This window comes from Pestalotiopsis fici (assembly GCF_000516985.1).
Source record: "Pestalotiopsis fici W106-1 unplaced genomic scaffold PFICI_Scf_11, whole genome shotgun sequence".
NCBI classification, from domain to species: domain Eukaryota; kingdom Fungi; phylum Ascomycota; class Sordariomycetes; order Amphisphaeriales; family Sporocadaceae; genus Pestalotiopsis; species Pestalotiopsis fici.
The window spans coordinates 2,450,536-2,466,542 of record NW_006917101.1 but is presented as its reverse complement, the minus strand read 5'-3'; the positions used below and the strand labels follow the sequence as shown (position 1 = coordinate 2,466,542).

Sequence of the window (16,007 nt, the reverse complement as noted above, 5' to 3'; positions counted from 1 at the left end):
ATTTTTCTCCGTATTTCCTTTCTTTTCTTTTTTTTTTATTTCCTCGTTTTCTCGTTTTCTCTGGCTTGCCGATTTCTAATTATACCGGGGTCGTAGGCGCATACCCCAAAGCAATATGGTTTTAGCACTAGCTGCCATCTTCCTATAACAGTCAGGCCAGAAACCTCATTGTGTCATTTTGCAAGTACTCAAGTCTCCCGAAAAGCGATTAATTGATTTTCCTATCTTCCCATGCACGTCGCATTACCCCAGATAATCTTCCATCACAAGAAAAAAGAGAGGCAAGAAAAAACCCTTAAACGAAACGGTAACATGATCCAACCTAATTCTCCCCAATCCAGCCACTGGGACTTGGATAAACCTTTTTTTTCGCATGAGAAAAAAGGGGGCTGATCTGTGGATATGTTTCTAGGCATGAGCCCAAAAGTGCTATGTGCGAGGAAATGGAGTTTGAGGAAGAGGCGGATTATCGTGTGTCGCTTTGATAGTCTCGATGCAGGCATCCCAGACTGGAGTTTGCAATTCGACCTCGCGAAACTCAACGTCGGCGGGCGCATCGTCCATACAGCCCCGGTAGTGGTATTTGACGTGTAGCCAGCGACGAAACTTGAAGACTACGAGATCGTTGTTGAAGGTTCCCAGAGATTGTAACTGTGCACAATCCCACTTGAAGCAAGCGTTCCTCCTCATGTCTCCAGTAAACTTGCCACCATCAAATTCGATGTCTCGAGTCAAGTGGTATGAGCCTTCTCCATCGATGAATCGGAAGTTGATGGTGGCGTCTGCGAGCTCAGGTCGACAATATGCCACCGCGCCTTTGCGCTTCAAGGCCCTGACGGAGTTGACAGGTTGAGCTTTGGGACTCGGTGATGGGGATGGAATCGCTCCCTCTGCCACCTTGATCTTCTTTGGCGTGACTGGGGCCTTGGTGTCGCCGGCAGGCATCTCCGTGGCCTTTCGCTTTCGAACCTTTTCCGAGACGAGGTCGTGCTTCTAGCATCCGACCTTTGTCGACATGGCCGTGAGAGCTGGCTTCGCGAATTTCGGCACTGGATTGTCCATTCTGCTCGTATTCCAATACCGGAAGGTGTTGTCGATAAACTGCTGGCGCAGTGTATCAAACGAGTCGTCTCGTTGGTACTCAGGTGGTATTGTAGCCTGGACCTGGTGGACGAGAGCCGTCAAGACTTCCAAGTCTTTGCCGCCGAGATCGTTGCCACTCATCAAAGCCTTTGGCTGGGGCGGGCAGCGACCTAAACAGGATCGCCGGGTCGGCCTTCTGCTCACTTTGACTGTCACTGAGGGATGTTGGGATCGAAACAGGAATCAATGCGAAGATTGCCAGGTTGAAAAATAACGTACCTCATGACGAAGAGTGTCCTCGGTGCAGCTCGTGATGTCACACGATGTGGTTCCAAAGTGCTTCGTCTTTGGTATGCAACGCAGTCAATGCAGGTTTTGTTGTGTTGCGAGGAGAAGGGCGAAGAAAGAAGGATGTGCAAGAGCAGAAGATCAATTGTATTAATAGCTGAAAATCCAGTCAGCAGGCGAGGTTTGTTTGTTCCTGTGGTGATTGTGCTCCTGCACAGGCTGCTGAGTCAAGCGGTGGTGATTGTCTGATCCACGATTGTCCATCTGCAGACCGTAAGAATGACGACAAGAGTCACTGAGTAAGTAGATACCTACACAATCATCGGCAGCCCCGCGCGCCTTGGAGATTGGCCGGGTGCGTCGCCCACCATTTCTTCTGAGATGCAGCGTTTGTTCTACTATCAGCTTTTCTACCTCTGGGCAGCGATCAAAGAACGCAACAGCCAAAGCTCCCATCACTCAGAAGTCATCACCGGGGTCAAGGACCTCCCACCGAGTTCCGAGCAGCAGTCCAGGTGGGACAAGAAGAAAAACCCGGATGCACCAACAAGACATCTAACAAACACGCCTCGCTCAAAATACCCCCGGATCCACAGCGCACGCAAGGCCGGACAGCCTGCCTTCGTTCGAGCTCGTCTAGACAAGACAAATCGACGAGTCCCCCAGGATTACGTGGGTGCTACTGGCAAGTTGGCGTCAGTTGCCTACATCACCTTCAACAATGGCGGCAGCCATTTGACCAGTGATGAAATGTTCCGTGCGTATTGCCAGGCCGATGCAGGTCGCGAGCGCATCATAACGCAATGGAATTATGACCCATGTGTCTTCCTTTCGCAGAAGGCCCTATACAACTCGGTGTCAGTTGTCACTTATATTAGTATTTATGCTACTAATGTACTCACATCTTTGCAGTCGAATTAAAGACCATTACAACGCGCGCCAAGAAGGGCTTCAAGACTATGCTGTCAAGGACTTTGTCCGCCCACCTCTCACTCGAGATGAGATTCAGACGAACTACGAGCAGATCACTAAGATGCAAAGTTACTCCGGAGAATCCTTTAAAAGATTATCGCCACCTTTTAAAATTATAGGATTTATAAACAAAGAAGGAAAAGGAAAAATAAGGGGAAAAAGGAAAAGAAGAAGAAAAAGAAAAAAGAAAAAAACTAAATAATAATTTAAATACCGTTTTATTACCGCGATTTTTAATTATAATTTAAATTTCATCATAATGAGCAAAGGAATAATATCAAGTAAAACACATTAATGTTGAATTATATTATTTCGTGAAATCTTTAATATTAAGATAATTATTTTCCCCGTAAGCTAAGGGACCCCTTTTGTAAGATATGATATATACACATACGTTTGTGAGAGTTGTTGTATTTATTATTCAAGTGAATTCACAGCTTTATATTATGCTCTTGATCCCATCAACCTATGTTTATAATCTGGTCTCTCTTGCCTTGGGGGTGTCCTCATCCGTCATGCCGGCAAAGTTTACCATTGTCCTGCCTTGTATCGTACCACTCTTGGTAAGAAGCTTTCTCCGGCCAGCCGTTGACAACGGACCATCATCGTCATTGTCCCTGATATAATAGGCCCAGTCGGCCGTATCGTCCAACTCAGTCTGGGAGTAGCCATTTCCCAGCCAGGCAAACCGGTTGCCCGTATAGGTGACATCAAAGTCGTCCATGCGCAAGTCCTTCATGCACTCAATGTAGTGAAGCGTTGACCCCGGCCACAGCGCCGTGATCGGACCGTCGGGGCGCGGCTTGTACCAGGACCGGCACGGGTCTTGCCAGACAGTCCTGGTCATGAAATAGTCCTTGAAGTTGATAAAGTCTTGCACCGCCTCCTCCTTGGGCGAAAAGGTCCTGATGTTGTTGGTCTGGTAGCGGTCAATGAGTCTACACATCCAGTCGGCCTGGGTTTCAATGGCAGACAGCACGGGTCCGTTGCCGATCGGGCAGTTTGGACCCAGGAAGAAGAGGTAGTTGGGCATGCCCGCGGCAGCAACACCAAAATAGGACTGTGGATCAGCTGCCCACTTGTCCTGAAGGTTCTCGCCCTTGTCAGAGACGACGGGAAACCGAGGCTTGAACGACGTGTCAAAGCCGGTCGCGCAGATGAGCACGTCGACCGGGTACTCCTTGCCGTCATCACAGAGGCACCCGCGCTCCGTGACCTCGTTGATTTCGCCATAGACGACTTGGACATTCTCCTTGGTCAGCGACTCGAGGTAGTTCACCCCGGGTGTCAAACGGCGGCACCCAACACTCCAGTCCGGAATCAACTTGGACTCGAGGTATGCGTCGCCAAGCTTCTCCTTCATTTGTCCCAGCATGTACTCGTGCGTCTCAATGTTCACCTGGTTGTTCTTCAAGAAGATACCAAATTGGCCGTTGAGGCCAGTCTCGACGTCCTTTCGATAGTCGGTCAAAACGCTTGGCTTTGTCGCAAAGGCCTGCCGCTCCTCGTCGGAGTAGATATGCTGCTCAAGCCCTTGCACCGGTGACACCCATGTAGGCTCACGGATAAATGTTGTGACTTTGCTACACTTGTCGCGAATGGCAGGGAGGACTTGGATACCCGATGACCCGTTCCCAATCAGGCCGACGTGTTTTCCTTCCAGGTTGATCGACTCGTCCCATCTGGCCGTGTGCAGGAGGGTTCCTTTATACTTTTCCAGGCCAGGGATGGCAGGCCATTTCCAGTTGTTCAGGATACCACCGGCATTGATCAGTATGTCACAATGATCGTCCACCACGGTCCCGTTGACGTTGTCCTTGACCTTGACGTTGTAGCCGCCGGTCTGGTTATCCCAGTATGCACCAATCACTTGATGGTTGAGCCGGACATACTGGAACAAGCCGTATTTGCGTGCAAAGTTTTCGTGATAGTCGTAGATCTCCTTGGCTGCAGGATAGACTGCAGACCAGTCCAGCTTGGGTTCGAAACTCCACGTGTAGTTGTGAGAAGGCACATCGCAAGCACAGCTGCCATCATGACCATGGTCAGTCTTGGATTCACGCCAAATTCCTAAAAAGGGAATGCGCAGTTTCATTATTGAGCTTACCCAGGATACCGATTTTCAAACCACGTTCCTGCGACGGCAGGGTTCTTCTCGTATATCGTGAGGCCAAAGTTGTCAAAGTGCTTTTGCAGCTTATATGCCATCAAAAGCCCCGACGCGCCAGCTCCGACACAAATAATGCGGACGTGTCTTTCGGAATGAATTGGCGCCTCAAGTCGGCGGGCTGCATCCCTTTCCTGGGGTCCAGAGACTGAGGGTAACAAGAGGTCTGCCATGTTGGAGGGACTTGGGAAGCGACTAAAAAGGCTAGGCACCGAATACGAAGGAGATAGATTTGGCAGTGCTGTAATGAAGGTATTGTACAGATATCACATATACATTCTCGGACACTTGCGGAGAGCAAAGTATGCATCACCAAGATATATGTACAATGTCGACTCAACACCCGAGGGACAGCATATTGGCCTCCAGCGGCAGGCAGACCATGTTCCTTGGGAAAGGAGCACTTGGGGCCGGAAGTGCTGTTCAGAAAGGGAACATAGTTCCATGATCGGGCCAATAGCAGTCAAACGCACTTGCTCCTTTAGAGCTGCTGGGATCCATGATGGCAAACATGCACAGCTCGCAAAGCCATTGTGTACTTTTGGCCTGGAGTAGGGGAAAGTTAACCGAGAGCATTGAATCATACTGGAGAGATAGTACGGGGGTTCCTGATTCGGAAGGGGAGCTTACATGAATCAGTAATCCAGGGTACGATACAATTGTATTACTCATGTAAGCCTCTTGTGTGCGATTGCAAGGCTTTGTTGTAACCAAAATGCCAAGGCTTCTACTTTGCTAGCTAAACCAATGTGATGTTGCGGCCGGAGTCTATCAAGAGTCCGGCACAGGCATTATACCAATGTCATGCCCCGCAGCGTGCACTAAAGTATGCAATTGCAGCATCATAGGCTATAGCACAGAAGGTAAATTGAAACTCACGTCACTAGACATGAATGAGGTGTACGTACAGCCATTGGAGGGCAGGCAGCTAGTCCGGGGGGGGGGGGGGGGGGGGTGGGGCAGGGTTTGTCATGTGGGGAAACACAGCATCTGAGAATGTAGCGATTGAGGTATAGCAGCCGATGGGGTACAGTCTTGGCCGGGAAACGACACCCAGATACTTGGTATGGAGCCTGGGGGCAACGAGTCTGGGGCAACCTACATGGGTTTTTACATAGGATGACCTGGAACTTCATCTTTCACCTTGTGACGCTTTGATTCGGCTTCGTTGACAAGGCAAGTCGGGACCGAAGTATTGATGCAGCGACCCAAGGTAGCTGAACTGAACGTATACAAGGTTGTTGTTATTATCGCATAGGCTCAGTACAGTACTGGCTCAATTGTAGTTTTGACGAGGTCCTCGTACTTCCAAGATATGTACTTGGGTTGTGGTCATGTCGTTTGTAAAGGTCTGACGAAACGGTCCATTGAGTAATTCTCTATTCAGAGAGGGTCATTGAAACACGACGTGGTAGCAGTGGTTGCGGTACCAACATATGTAGGTGTTTGATGTATGTATTCTCCTCATCGCTCTCTCGCTCTTTATTGCCATTTTATCTAGAGGAATTATACCCTGCATCCGCTCTTACTCCATCTGCATTGCACAAAGATCTACTATCGCCATCAAGTCGGTCCAATCGGGGTCTATACTTGCCTTATAGCCTGGGTCGACTAGCCCTTTCAAGTTCTGCAGCATCTCTCTTGGCCCACTCGCGCATCACCTTTCTCTGGATCTTGCCGCTGGCAAGTTTCGGCACCTCATCTACAAAGACGACACCGCCTGTCAGAAACTTGTGCTTTGCCACCCTCGGCTTTATCCATTCCTGAATGTCGGCTGGTTCGACCTTGCCCTTTGATGTGCTGTGTATCGCTACATAGGCCCGTGGACGTTCCTCCCCGTGCCTGAGATGTCATCATTTATCAGCAAAACAATGGCTCTTGCCAAAGGGCATGTGTTGTTTTTCCTTACAGTGTGATTCCAACAGCAGCGGCATCTGCAATGTGTTCATTCTCGAGAAGTACGCCCTCTAGCTCAGCTGGAGCAACTTGCAGTGCGTTAACCTTGATGAGTTCCTGCAATCTTGGATTAGTATGTGGAATGCACATCACATCTTCTCCAACACCTTGAATGTGCCAGGGGGGGCGGCTCTTACTTTCTTTCTGTCTACAATCCAAAAGAAGCCATCCTGGTTGCATACGGCAACATCTCCGGTTTTGAGCCACCCATCTCCATCTATGGAGTCCTTGGTGGCTGCCTCGTTCTTCCAATAGCGAAGCATAATGTTGGGGCCTCTCACGAGCAGCTCCCCGGGCTCATTTACACCAACCTCGTTGCCTTCGTCGTCAATGAGTCTCGCTTCGCAGTTTGGGTCTAGACAACCAACACTCCCCGAGTCGTCCAAGACGCCCCCGGGAACATGGAGAGCACCACACGTCACCTCGGTCATGCCCCAGCCCTGATTGATCTGCATGCGGAACCTGCGCTGGCAATCGTTTTGGAGCTCTTTCGACAGCGGAGCAGCTCCGCACATGCAGTCTTTCAAGCTGCTGAGGTCGTAGCGGGCCGTCTCGGGGCGCTTTGACAGCATGACGAGGATGGGCGGCGCAACCTGTAAGCTTGTGATGCGATACCGCCCAATGTTGAACAGAAACTCCTCGTAGCGGAATTCAGTCATGATGTATATGGGGACTCGCAGCTTTACGCACATGAGCATGGTGTAGAGCTGCCCATACGCATGGTATAGTGGCAGAAAGCCTATCCATCGCTCTTGGGGTCTTTTGTCAAAGGAATACGGCTTCTTGGCATATCTGATGAATATAGTCTGCTCGGCATTGGCGATAAGATTTGCATGAGAAACACAAACGCCCTTTGGCAGGCCTGTAGTACCGGAGCTGTAGTTGACTGTAGCTACGGCTGTCTGAGACTCTGCAGGGCTCATTTCAGGCCACTGATAGGCGTCGCCATCTGATTCATTGGCAATAAAAGACCGCCAGTCGGAGATTCCATGATAAGAGGGATTCGGAAAGTCAGAGAATTGGAAAATACGGGAGCTGGGGAACTGGGCCTTTTCGGCTGCGGCTTTTGCTGTTTCGACGTGTTTTGGATGGACAAGTATGACCTTGGCTCCCGTATTTACAATCTGATGCGCAACCTCTAAAAAGTCCTCAATAAGTATACGCCAGGCGCGGAGGCTCGACACTTGGGAGACAGTGGGAGAATGTATACTACATACCTGGTACAGTATAGGCCGGGTTGGCACCGCTGAAGACATAACCTGCACCGACAATGCCGAGGTATGCCACTGGAACAAAGATGTGATTTGGGGTGTAAATCATGACCACTTCTCCCCTCTCTACACCCAGTCTCTCCAACCCCAGTGACAACCTCTTGACCCATTGCAGCGCTCCTCGTGCCGAGAGATTCTGCTTGTCGTCCTTTGCATCGTGCCAAAGCGGTTCGTCGGACACGGGTTCAGAACGCGGGAATAGATAGGATAGAATATTGCTCTGTGGGATTTCAAGAGACGGGAAGGGGGATGAGAAAATCATGATGGCAATGTCCACCTGAATAAAACAAACGGAAACACGTTGCGTACGATTTTACAAGATCTGGATTCGCTTTGATGGAAATCTTGGCCCTTTTCAAAGATGTCAAGGCTCTATTTTCTTTTCTTTTCTTCCCACTTAAATCAAACTTCCCATGCGTCAGCATCAACAACAATAGGTAAGCACTGCTCGAGTTTAAACCACCCCACGATCTACCATCTAGTTCTCGGGCTTCCGTGGCAATCTATTTTCGGCTATCTGGTACCTCCATCATACCTCTCGAGCTCTCCCCTGTCGAGCTCCTCCTCTGCTGCGGGACAGCGGGGTAAGTAGAACCGCCTTCCATTTCCCCAAACCGAACCCCAGGTTTGGCTTATACTGACTGCACCAACCCCCGCCATTACATGGGGCTATAGCTGGTTTTCCTACCGAGATACCCACGGCTAGAAGCGAAAGCATCCAAAATGCGTCTGTTCAGGTCCGCCGTTTCTATTGGCTGCCCCCCGAGTGAACTTTGTAGCCAACTAGGTTAGATAGAGGATATCTAATCATCCTTTGCAGTAAATCATTTATTTTTAGTTGACCAATTCAGCCTTTGTTTCTGCCAGGCATGAGAATAAAAGGCAAAGCTTCAATAAGCTAACTGTATCATATTATTGCATGATTGGTCTTGATCGAATCAAACAAAAACTTAAAAACAAATCACCATGTCCGAACTGCGCAACTTTGACTCCATCTTTTCACTCGAGGGCAAGACGGCAGTTGTCACGGGCGGTTCCAGGGGACTGGGCCTGCACATTGCGACGGCCTTCTTGCTCTCTGGCTGTTCGCACGTCATCATTACTGCGCGGAAACTTGAAGGCCCTCGGGGCATCGCGCAGGCGGCTGAAAAGCTCAACGCACTACCGGGCATCCGAGGCAAGGCCACCGGGCTGGCAGCAAATGTTGGCGACTCGCAAGATATTGTCCGGTTCGCCGGCCAGGTCAGGAAAGTCTTGGGTGGTCGCGGACTGGACATTCTCGTATGCAACGCGGGGGCGGCTTGGGGTTCGCGATTCGAAGATGCACCACCGAGCAGTTCGACCAAGATTCTGGACCTCAATGTTCGAGGAATATTTGAGTTGACGCAACAGTACGAAGACCTCGGAGAAAGAGAGACAGAGAGATAGAGACGGGGGATTTTGCTACTAACAGTAACAAACAGATTTCTGCCCTTGTTATCCCAAGCAGGCACCAAACAAGATCCATCGAGGTTGTTGATCATCAGCTCGACTGCCGGTACCAATGTTCCTCACGTTGGGGAAAACGGCACCATCATGTACGCTGCCTCTAAAGCAGCAGCTGATGTAAGTCCATGGCTGCATGTAAAGAAGACGTGTCTTTTCTCTCGCCATCTCTACCCCTTTCTCTCTTCTCTCTTCTCTGTGGCTAATATCGAAACAAGCACCTGGCTAGAAATCTTGCTGTCGAACTGGGACCGCGCGATATTACATCCAACTCCATTGCTCCAGGGTTTTTCCCCAGCAAGCTTGCGCAAGGACTAATCAGCAACCTGGGAGGAGAGGAGAGTCTAAGTCATGACAATCCTTTGGGAAGATTAGGAGAGCCCGAGGATATTGGTGGTGTTGCCACTTTCCTATGCTCACCAGCTGGAAGATATGTGTAGGTCCAAGCGACTGATTTTCAATGTTGCACAACGGTCACTGACTAATGAAATTTCTAGCAATGGAGTCAACATTGCGGTGGATGGAGGAGCTAGATTAACAGCTGGCAGACTTTCTAGGTTGTAAGACCATGCCGTATCACTACTTGTGTATATAGAATTGCCAGCTGCAGCTTGTGCCCACTAACATTCCCTACATTGGGGGTTCGGTCTTTCAAAGCAAGTGGGACAAAGAATTATTCTTGGAAATTGTCCGTGAAATGCAATGTAAATGAATGTCTGATTCGAGTGCCCATGCGCAGTCACTAGGTAGCTAGAGACTACTTACAGCCAACTTCCATCTAATAGGTCAGATTAATCATGACAGTCTTTGGTTCCGTAAACATGCGCAGCGCATTAATGGCATTTTCCCGACCTGTCCCGCTCTCTTTACTTCCACCGAATGGCGCCGTGAGGAAGCACAGAGAGACGCAATTGATTCCAACCATACCACTATCAATGTCAGAGGCGACGCGCATCGCTTTGTTAATGTCTTGAGTAAAAACACCCGCCATGAGCCCGAAATTAGTATCGTTGGCTCTGGCAACGATCTCTTCTTCGGTCTTGAAGCTGTTCAGAACGGACACGGGACCAAAGATCTCGTTGCGCGAGATCTCGGCATCTGCAGGAACATTTGTAAAGACCGTAGGCTCAACGAAAAACCCCTGAGTGAGAGATACACATGTCAGTCATATATCAATATTATTTGAGCCAAGACTGGGTCATAGACTTACTGTCGAGCCAACGCGTCCGCCTCCCGTCAAGAGGGTTCCCTGAGACTTTCCACGATCCATGAACCCAGTGACTCTCTCGAATTGCAGCTTGTCCACGAGAGGGCCCATAACGGTACTGTCTTCATCGGGATCGCCGACCGTCTTTGCCCTCTCTTCCATGGCCTTTTTGTACCCTTGGACAAACTTGTCATAGATGCCCTCCTGCACGTAGACACGGCTAGCAGCAAAACAGACTTGGCCAGTGTTGGCACAAATGGCATTGACACACCATGTAATTGCGTTCTCCAGATTGGCGTCATCAAAGACCACAGCTGGACTCTTTCCGCCGAGCTCAAGAGTGACACGCTTCAAGTTGCTCTTGGCTGCCATCTCTTGAATTTTGCGGCCAGTCGTTGTGGATCCAGTGAAGGAAACCTTACGGATGCTCATATGACTCGCAAGCAGCGCACCAGTGGTACCATCTCCCGACAGGACTTGAAAGACGCCAGGCGGGAAACCGGCCTCCTTGATGAGTGTTCCAAGAGAGAGGGCCGCAAAGGGCGTCTTCTCGGACGGCTTGAGGATAAAGCAATTGCCCGTAGCTAGAGCAGGACCGGCTTTCATGCCGACATTTCCGAGGGGACCGTTCCACGGAATGATGCCGGCGGTCACGCCCAAGGGCTCGTTGCGTACGATCTTCATGAAGCCGTCGTCTTGCGGATAGCTTTCTCCGGCGAACTTGTCGATCCAGCCGGCAAAATAGCGAAACGACTCAACCGCCATGTTGATTTCAAAAGAGCCAAAGGAGCCAAAAGGCGCACCAAGAGTGAGACGTGTGAGTTCCGCCAACGTCTTTCCGTGTGCCTCGAGGAGGTTGGCAAACTTGAGCAGGAGATCTCTTTTCACTGTTGGCGGCGTCTTCTTCCAACCCGGAAATGCCGCCTGTGCTGCTGCCACTGCTGCGTCGACATCATGCTCGCCAGCCAGAGCTACGTCCTTGGCAACCTCGGATCCGTCTTTGGGACTGTACAGTTCCAGCTTCTTGTCGTTCTTGGAATCGACATACTGTTTGTTTATCTTAGTGGTGTGTATCCTCTTAGAACCTCACAAGAAGTTAATTCACCTCATTGTTAATGAACAATTGCTTTGGCAAATTCGACTTGTTCCATGGAAAGCTCGACGCACTGCCAACAACGGCTTCCTTCAACGAGGCTCCTAGGTGAGACATGGTTGTGACGGAGACTTTGCGATGACAACGACACTGCAAAATAATGGAGAGGAGAATGATTTGCAAAGTTTTATCAAGATCAGCCTACAAAAGAAAGGTCTCACCCTCAATGGAAAAGGATAACAACCCAACGGAGCTTATGATGATTGCCAAGACTGCATGGTACTCACTCTATTGATCACCCTACCCGGACCTTACTAACCCACCACCCTCAGTACTCTGTAGATGGATATTCAAGTGCGCAATACCACATCCGATGCTACCCTTCAGCTGCCACTAAGCCCCTCGGATACACTACTCAGAAAGGCATCGGATCCCAATAGAACATCGCGATATATCCATGCCGAGACTAATGAGCATCATTCCAGGTTGGCGCGCGGGGTAAGTCGAGGCATCTCGTTTACGATGCTATACCACCTCCACAAAACCCCCCCATCCCCAATACTGTCCTTGTCAACCGAGAAGGACTGTACGTAGGTAGGTACCTGGTCCGATAGTGGAGTAGCACATGGTATACGGAACCTGCCTGCCTACCCAACCTGGGTGACCGCAACCAATCGCGTGTTGCAAAAGGTCATGGTTAACCATTTCCGTCCGAGTCATTGAAGAGTCCATTCTTCTGATGCCATGACTCGCATGAGATTTATGGTCCTCCCCTGTGAACAAACTCCCTCACGAGTATTATGCTGATCATATAATTGGTTGCAATATTCTAGCCAAGACATCTCTAGAGTCTTTTTGTATTGCGCCGCAGAGGCAGAAAATCCCAAATGGCAGATTGCACTTTGTCGATTGCTTGGATGATTTCACGCATGTAACTACCGGAGATGTGTAATTCGCCATTCAATCTTGAATTTTTATCATTGGTAGTGCCGGAAGCACCCAGACACAAAACAGGTGAATCAGCGAGGTAGTGGTAGGAACTCTCAAATTCAGCATCTAGGTGATTAATCAAAAGTTATGTACTTTTCTCCGTATTGCTCGGCAAACTTCTTGTACTCCTCCTGGTATTTCCTGTGTCGGTCGATAAAGCCTTGGGCTGTCTTCATCTCTTCTCGCCCAACCTGATGCCTGTGTGCCGCATCAGGACCGTCGGCAACTCTCACAAACCTGGCATACGTCCACATCTCGGGCAGGGCAGTATGCTGAGTAAGTCCTTGGCCGCCGTAGATTTGCATGCACTCGTCAATCCACTTGGCGGCCATTACTGGCACGAGAATCTTGCTCTGGGCAATGCTGCGCTTGCCCGCCTTGTTGCCGTGGAGATCCATGGTATCGGCGGCATTGAGCACTACGAGTCTGGCCGCATCCAGCTCGAGGCGCATCTGGGCGATGCGTTCGATATTCGAGTCAAACTCTCCAATAAACTTGCCTCTGGGCTTCTTGCGAGGGTCGTTGCAGCGGATCAGGGCGAGCTCGTAGGCGCGTTCGCACTGGCCGATGAGTCTCATGCAGTGATGGATGCGCCCGGGTCCGAGTCTTCCCTGCGCAATCTCAAACGCTCTCCCTTCGCCTAGGATAATGTTCTCGACCGGAACCCGAACATTCTCGTACAGATACTCTCCATGTCCTTCGGGGGCATGATCGTAGCCCATGATGGTGAGGTTGCGCACTTGCGTGATGCCTGGCGTGCTGCACGGGACGACGAGCATGGAGTGACGGCGCCACTTGTCGGGATTGTTGGGATCGCTGCAGCCCATGAGGATGTAGAACGACAGCTCCTTGTTCCAGAGGCAGTTTCCGTAGAGTTTTCGCCCATTGATGACATAGTGGTCACCGTCGCGGGTGATGCGGATGCCAATCTGCGTGGCGTCTGAGCTGGCCACATCTGGCTCCGTCATGGAGTAGGCAGAAGAGGCGTCTCCTTCCAAGAGGGGCTTGAGCCACTTTTGCTTTTGCTCCTCATTGCAATACTTGGCCAAGAGTTCAATGTTGCCGGTTTCGGGGGCGTGGCAATTCATGGTCTGTGTCGTGAAGCATTATTAGCCGCTGCTCTTTCTTTGATTATTGATACGATAGAGGAGTGTTTGTGTTTGTTGTTGTTGTTGTTGTTGTTGTTGTAGGAATGGATATACTTGCCTGAGCGGCCCAATAACATCTGCCCATGATTTCTGCGCAGCAAGAGTATTCCAGATTCGTCAAACCAGGACTTTCTTTGAAATGTTTGGGGAGGAACAGATTGAACAATCCTCGCTCCTTGGCCTTTTGCCGGAGCTCGTGTATAATGGGTGGCGTATTCCATCGCTTGCCCTCGAGCTGTGCTCTATAGATGGGCTCCCTGGGGATGCACTCGTGCTCAACCCATTCATGGACAGCTTGGATCTTGTCAATGGCAAGCGGAGAGAGCTTTTGCTGCACCCATGGAGGAATGCGTTCAAAGGCAGGGCCTTTCAATGCCGTTGTAGGTTCGGGGGACATTGTGTAACAAATGAGTGTCTTTTTGTAAATGCAAAATGTTTTGTTTCTTCTCGATTGTGTCGGTAGTAGATATTGGAACAATTTGACGTAGGAGGTTGCGTCGTCGCGTTCAAGCAAGACGCAGTAGATGAGAAATTCGGTAATAAAGACCACCGCTTATAGTGCATCTCGTACATTATCCCAAGGACCCCGCAGTATTTGGAGGCACAATACAGGCAATATTACCGCGGCTCGTAGAAAGCTCACCTAGGCACCTAGCTAGATTCCCGCCCCCAATCACTTGTGGGGGTGCCGGCAAGGTACTATCCAAGACGACCCTGCAAAGATTTGGAGTCAGTTGGAGTGTTTGGGGTCGTGGTTATGGACTGTATGTAGGCGTTGCTTTCACTTGGGAATCTTTCGAGAGCAGCAAAAACTCCCCGAGAATCCATCTTTGATACTGAAAAACAAGAGTAAAGAAACAGCGTATATGTAACCGAGTATCCAATTGTATCATCAGTCCAAGGGTCACGATTGTGGCGGCCTTGCTTAGGTGTAGTAGACACAGCTTAGGGTTAAAGCTAGGGTCGAGAGTATGTAAGTAGTAGCTATTGGATTCTGTTTCTAAATGAAAGTCACCTCTCATCGTTACCGTTGCCCATCAAGGAATAATCTTGGCCTCTTTAAATCGATCGAACGCAGTCCACCACGCGCCCTTGGCATCGGTTTCCACCTTTGCATCCCCCATCATCTCATGGCATTTGGTCATATCGAGATGGCGATCAAAATTGAACATGGTCATGATAAAGTACGGAAAACCGCCAAAGCTGCGATCGTTGCCGACACGACCCGTCTTGAGACCGTGCTTCTTCTCCAGGGCCTGCCACTCGGTCAAGTGATCTGCTAGGTACTCTGACGGCTGTGGGTCGGAGCCAGAGGTGGATGTCGGTCCGATGCCTTTGAGGCCAAAATACTCGCAAATGACTGGCCACTTGACACTCCACGAAGAGGCCTCTGCATTGTCAGCCGCATTGTATCGCTGCCCCGAACTGATGTCCGGGCGAAGAGAGGCAATAATGGAAGCCTTGGCGACAATGTCCTGGCTACTGTCGTTGCTGAGAATCGTGTACGACTTCTCCGTCCCAGGGAAGACGACCTCGCTTCCTTTCCCATTGATCTCGGCATATAGAGACAGGTAGGTTGCCAGAGCCTGTGCGAGGCAGTAGATGTTGTTATTTGGGACGAACCCCACAATCACGTCTGGCATCATCTCGCACCATGTCCATGATTTGCCCTCGGACATGCTCGACAGCATATCGGCCTGGTTGTAATAAAACATTTGTGATGCGTGGGGCTCTGGGATTCGGGGGAGGCTCTCCTTGAGAGGTAACTTGTCCGAGAAGGGGAACTGGTCTATCAGGTGGACGCCATAGGCCTTGGTGCCAGTGGGAAGCACCACAAACTCGAGACTGGGCGAGAGATGCTCAATTGCTGTCACGGCTCGTTTGACCAACTCGAGATTGATTTCGATTTCCTTGGCAGGATCACCATCCATGATGTAGGCTATTTCCATTTTGTTTGCATTAGAAACCTTTCTGCAATCCATTTCTGCTCAAAAAAAGTATACATACCAAAAAAGTAAAGATGTGTTATCTCGCCTGCATGTTTGACTCGCTCTTTAAGTTCTGCTTCGAGTCCTTCTTGGCCTTTGGGAGTTAAAAGATCGAGACCGCTGACAACATCGAGTTTGGGTGACTGGGGCCACAATGCGTCCTCGATGCTCAGAGGACGATTGGTCAAGGCCGTGACTGAACCAAAAGTGTCTGCACTGGGATAGCCGTCCAAAATGGCCTTGGTGATGGCCCATCCAGTGATGCCACTGGCGCCTTGGATATGCTGTCAGTGTTTGCAGCCCAAATCAGACAAACGCCGGGTTCCTTGTTTTGCTCACCAAAAACCAATGCATGCTTT

At 50.1% G+C, this 16,007-nt stretch overlaps 9 protein-coding genes across 9 annotated transcripts; 2 read left to right on the top strand and 7 right to left on the bottom strand.

Annotated features, from left to right (window-relative positions):
• Positions 1–429: 429 nt before the first annotated feature.
• PFICI_13736 (uncharacterized protein) lies at positions 430–1,224 on the bottom strand (the record flags this gene model as incomplete). The annotated part of the gene is made up of 2 exons (XM_007842317.1): positions 430–993; positions 1,051–1,224. The coding sequence occupies 2 exons, from the start codon at positions 1,222–1,224 to the stop codon at positions 430–432; spliced, it is 738 nt and encodes a 245-aa protein (XP_007840508.1).
• A 528-nt stretch (positions 1,225–1,752) lies between these two features.
• PFICI_13735 (uncharacterized protein) lies at positions 1,753–2,292 on the top strand (the record flags this gene model as incomplete). The annotated part of the gene is made up of 2 exons (XM_007842316.1): positions 1,753–2,226; positions 2,284–2,292. The coding sequence occupies 2 exons, from the start codon at positions 1,753–1,755 to the stop codon at positions 2,290–2,292; spliced, it is 483 nt and encodes a 160-aa protein (XP_007840507.1).
• A 523-nt stretch (positions 2,293–2,815) lies between these two features.
• Positions 2,816–4,683, bottom strand: PFICI_13734 (uncharacterized protein; the record flags this gene model as incomplete). Its single annotated transcript, XM_007842315.1, has 2 exons — positions 2,816–4,370; positions 4,451–4,683. 2 exons carry the CDS (start codon positions 4,681–4,683, stop codon positions 2,816–2,818), a joined length of 1,788 nt encoding a protein of 595 aa, XP_007840506.1.
• Positions 4,684–6,105: 1,422 nt separating this feature from the next.
• PFICI_13733 (uncharacterized protein) lies at positions 6,106–7,999 on the bottom strand (the record flags this gene model as incomplete). The annotated part of the gene is made up of 4 exons (XM_007842314.1): positions 6,106–6,352; positions 6,420–6,523; positions 6,604–7,604; positions 7,684–7,999. 4 exons carry the CDS (start codon positions 7,997–7,999, stop codon positions 6,106–6,108), a joined length of 1,668 nt encoding a protein of 555 aa, XP_007840505.1.
• Positions 8,000–8,703: 704 nt separating this feature from the next.
• Positions 8,704–9,786, top strand: PFICI_13732 (uncharacterized protein; the record flags this gene model as incomplete). Its single annotated transcript, XM_007842313.1, has 4 exons — positions 8,704–9,128; positions 9,201–9,342; positions 9,441–9,658; positions 9,720–9,786. The coding sequence occupies 4 exons, from the start codon at positions 8,704–8,706 to the stop codon at positions 9,784–9,786; spliced, it is 852 nt and encodes a 283-aa protein (XP_007840504.1).
• Positions 9,787–10,000: 214 nt separating this feature from the next.
• On the bottom strand, positions 10,001–11,639 carry PFICI_13731 (uncharacterized protein; the record flags this gene model as incomplete). The annotated part of the gene is made up of 3 exons (XM_007842312.1): positions 10,001–10,363; positions 10,433–11,476; positions 11,535–11,639. 3 exons carry the CDS (start codon positions 11,637–11,639, stop codon positions 10,001–10,003), a joined length of 1,512 nt encoding a protein of 503 aa, XP_007840503.1.
• A 947-nt stretch (positions 11,640–12,586) lies between these two features.
• PFICI_13730 (uncharacterized protein) lies at positions 12,587–13,600 on the bottom strand (the record flags this gene model as incomplete). Its single annotated transcript, XM_007842311.1, has 1 exon — positions 12,587–13,600. One exon carries the CDS (start codon positions 13,598–13,600, stop codon positions 12,587–12,589), a length of 1,014 nt encoding a protein of 337 aa, XP_007840502.1.
• Positions 13,601–13,643: 43 nt separating this feature from the next.
• Positions 13,644–14,057, bottom strand: PFICI_13729 (uncharacterized protein; the record flags this gene model as incomplete). Its single annotated transcript, XM_007842310.1, has 1 exon — positions 13,644–14,057. The coding sequence occupies one exon, from the start codon at positions 14,055–14,057 to the stop codon at positions 13,644–13,646; it is 414 nt and encodes a 137-aa protein (XP_007840501.1).
• Positions 14,058–14,697: 640 nt separating this feature from the next.
• On the bottom strand, positions 14,698–16,002 carry PFICI_13728 (uncharacterized protein; the record flags this gene model as incomplete). The annotated part of the gene is made up of 3 exons (XM_007842309.1): positions 14,698–15,599; positions 15,668–15,932; positions 15,988–16,002. The coding sequence occupies 3 exons, from the start codon at positions 16,000–16,002 to the stop codon at positions 14,698–14,700; spliced, it is 1,182 nt and encodes a 393-aa protein (XP_007840500.1).
• Between the last annotated feature and the right edge of the window lie 5 nt (positions 16,003–16,007).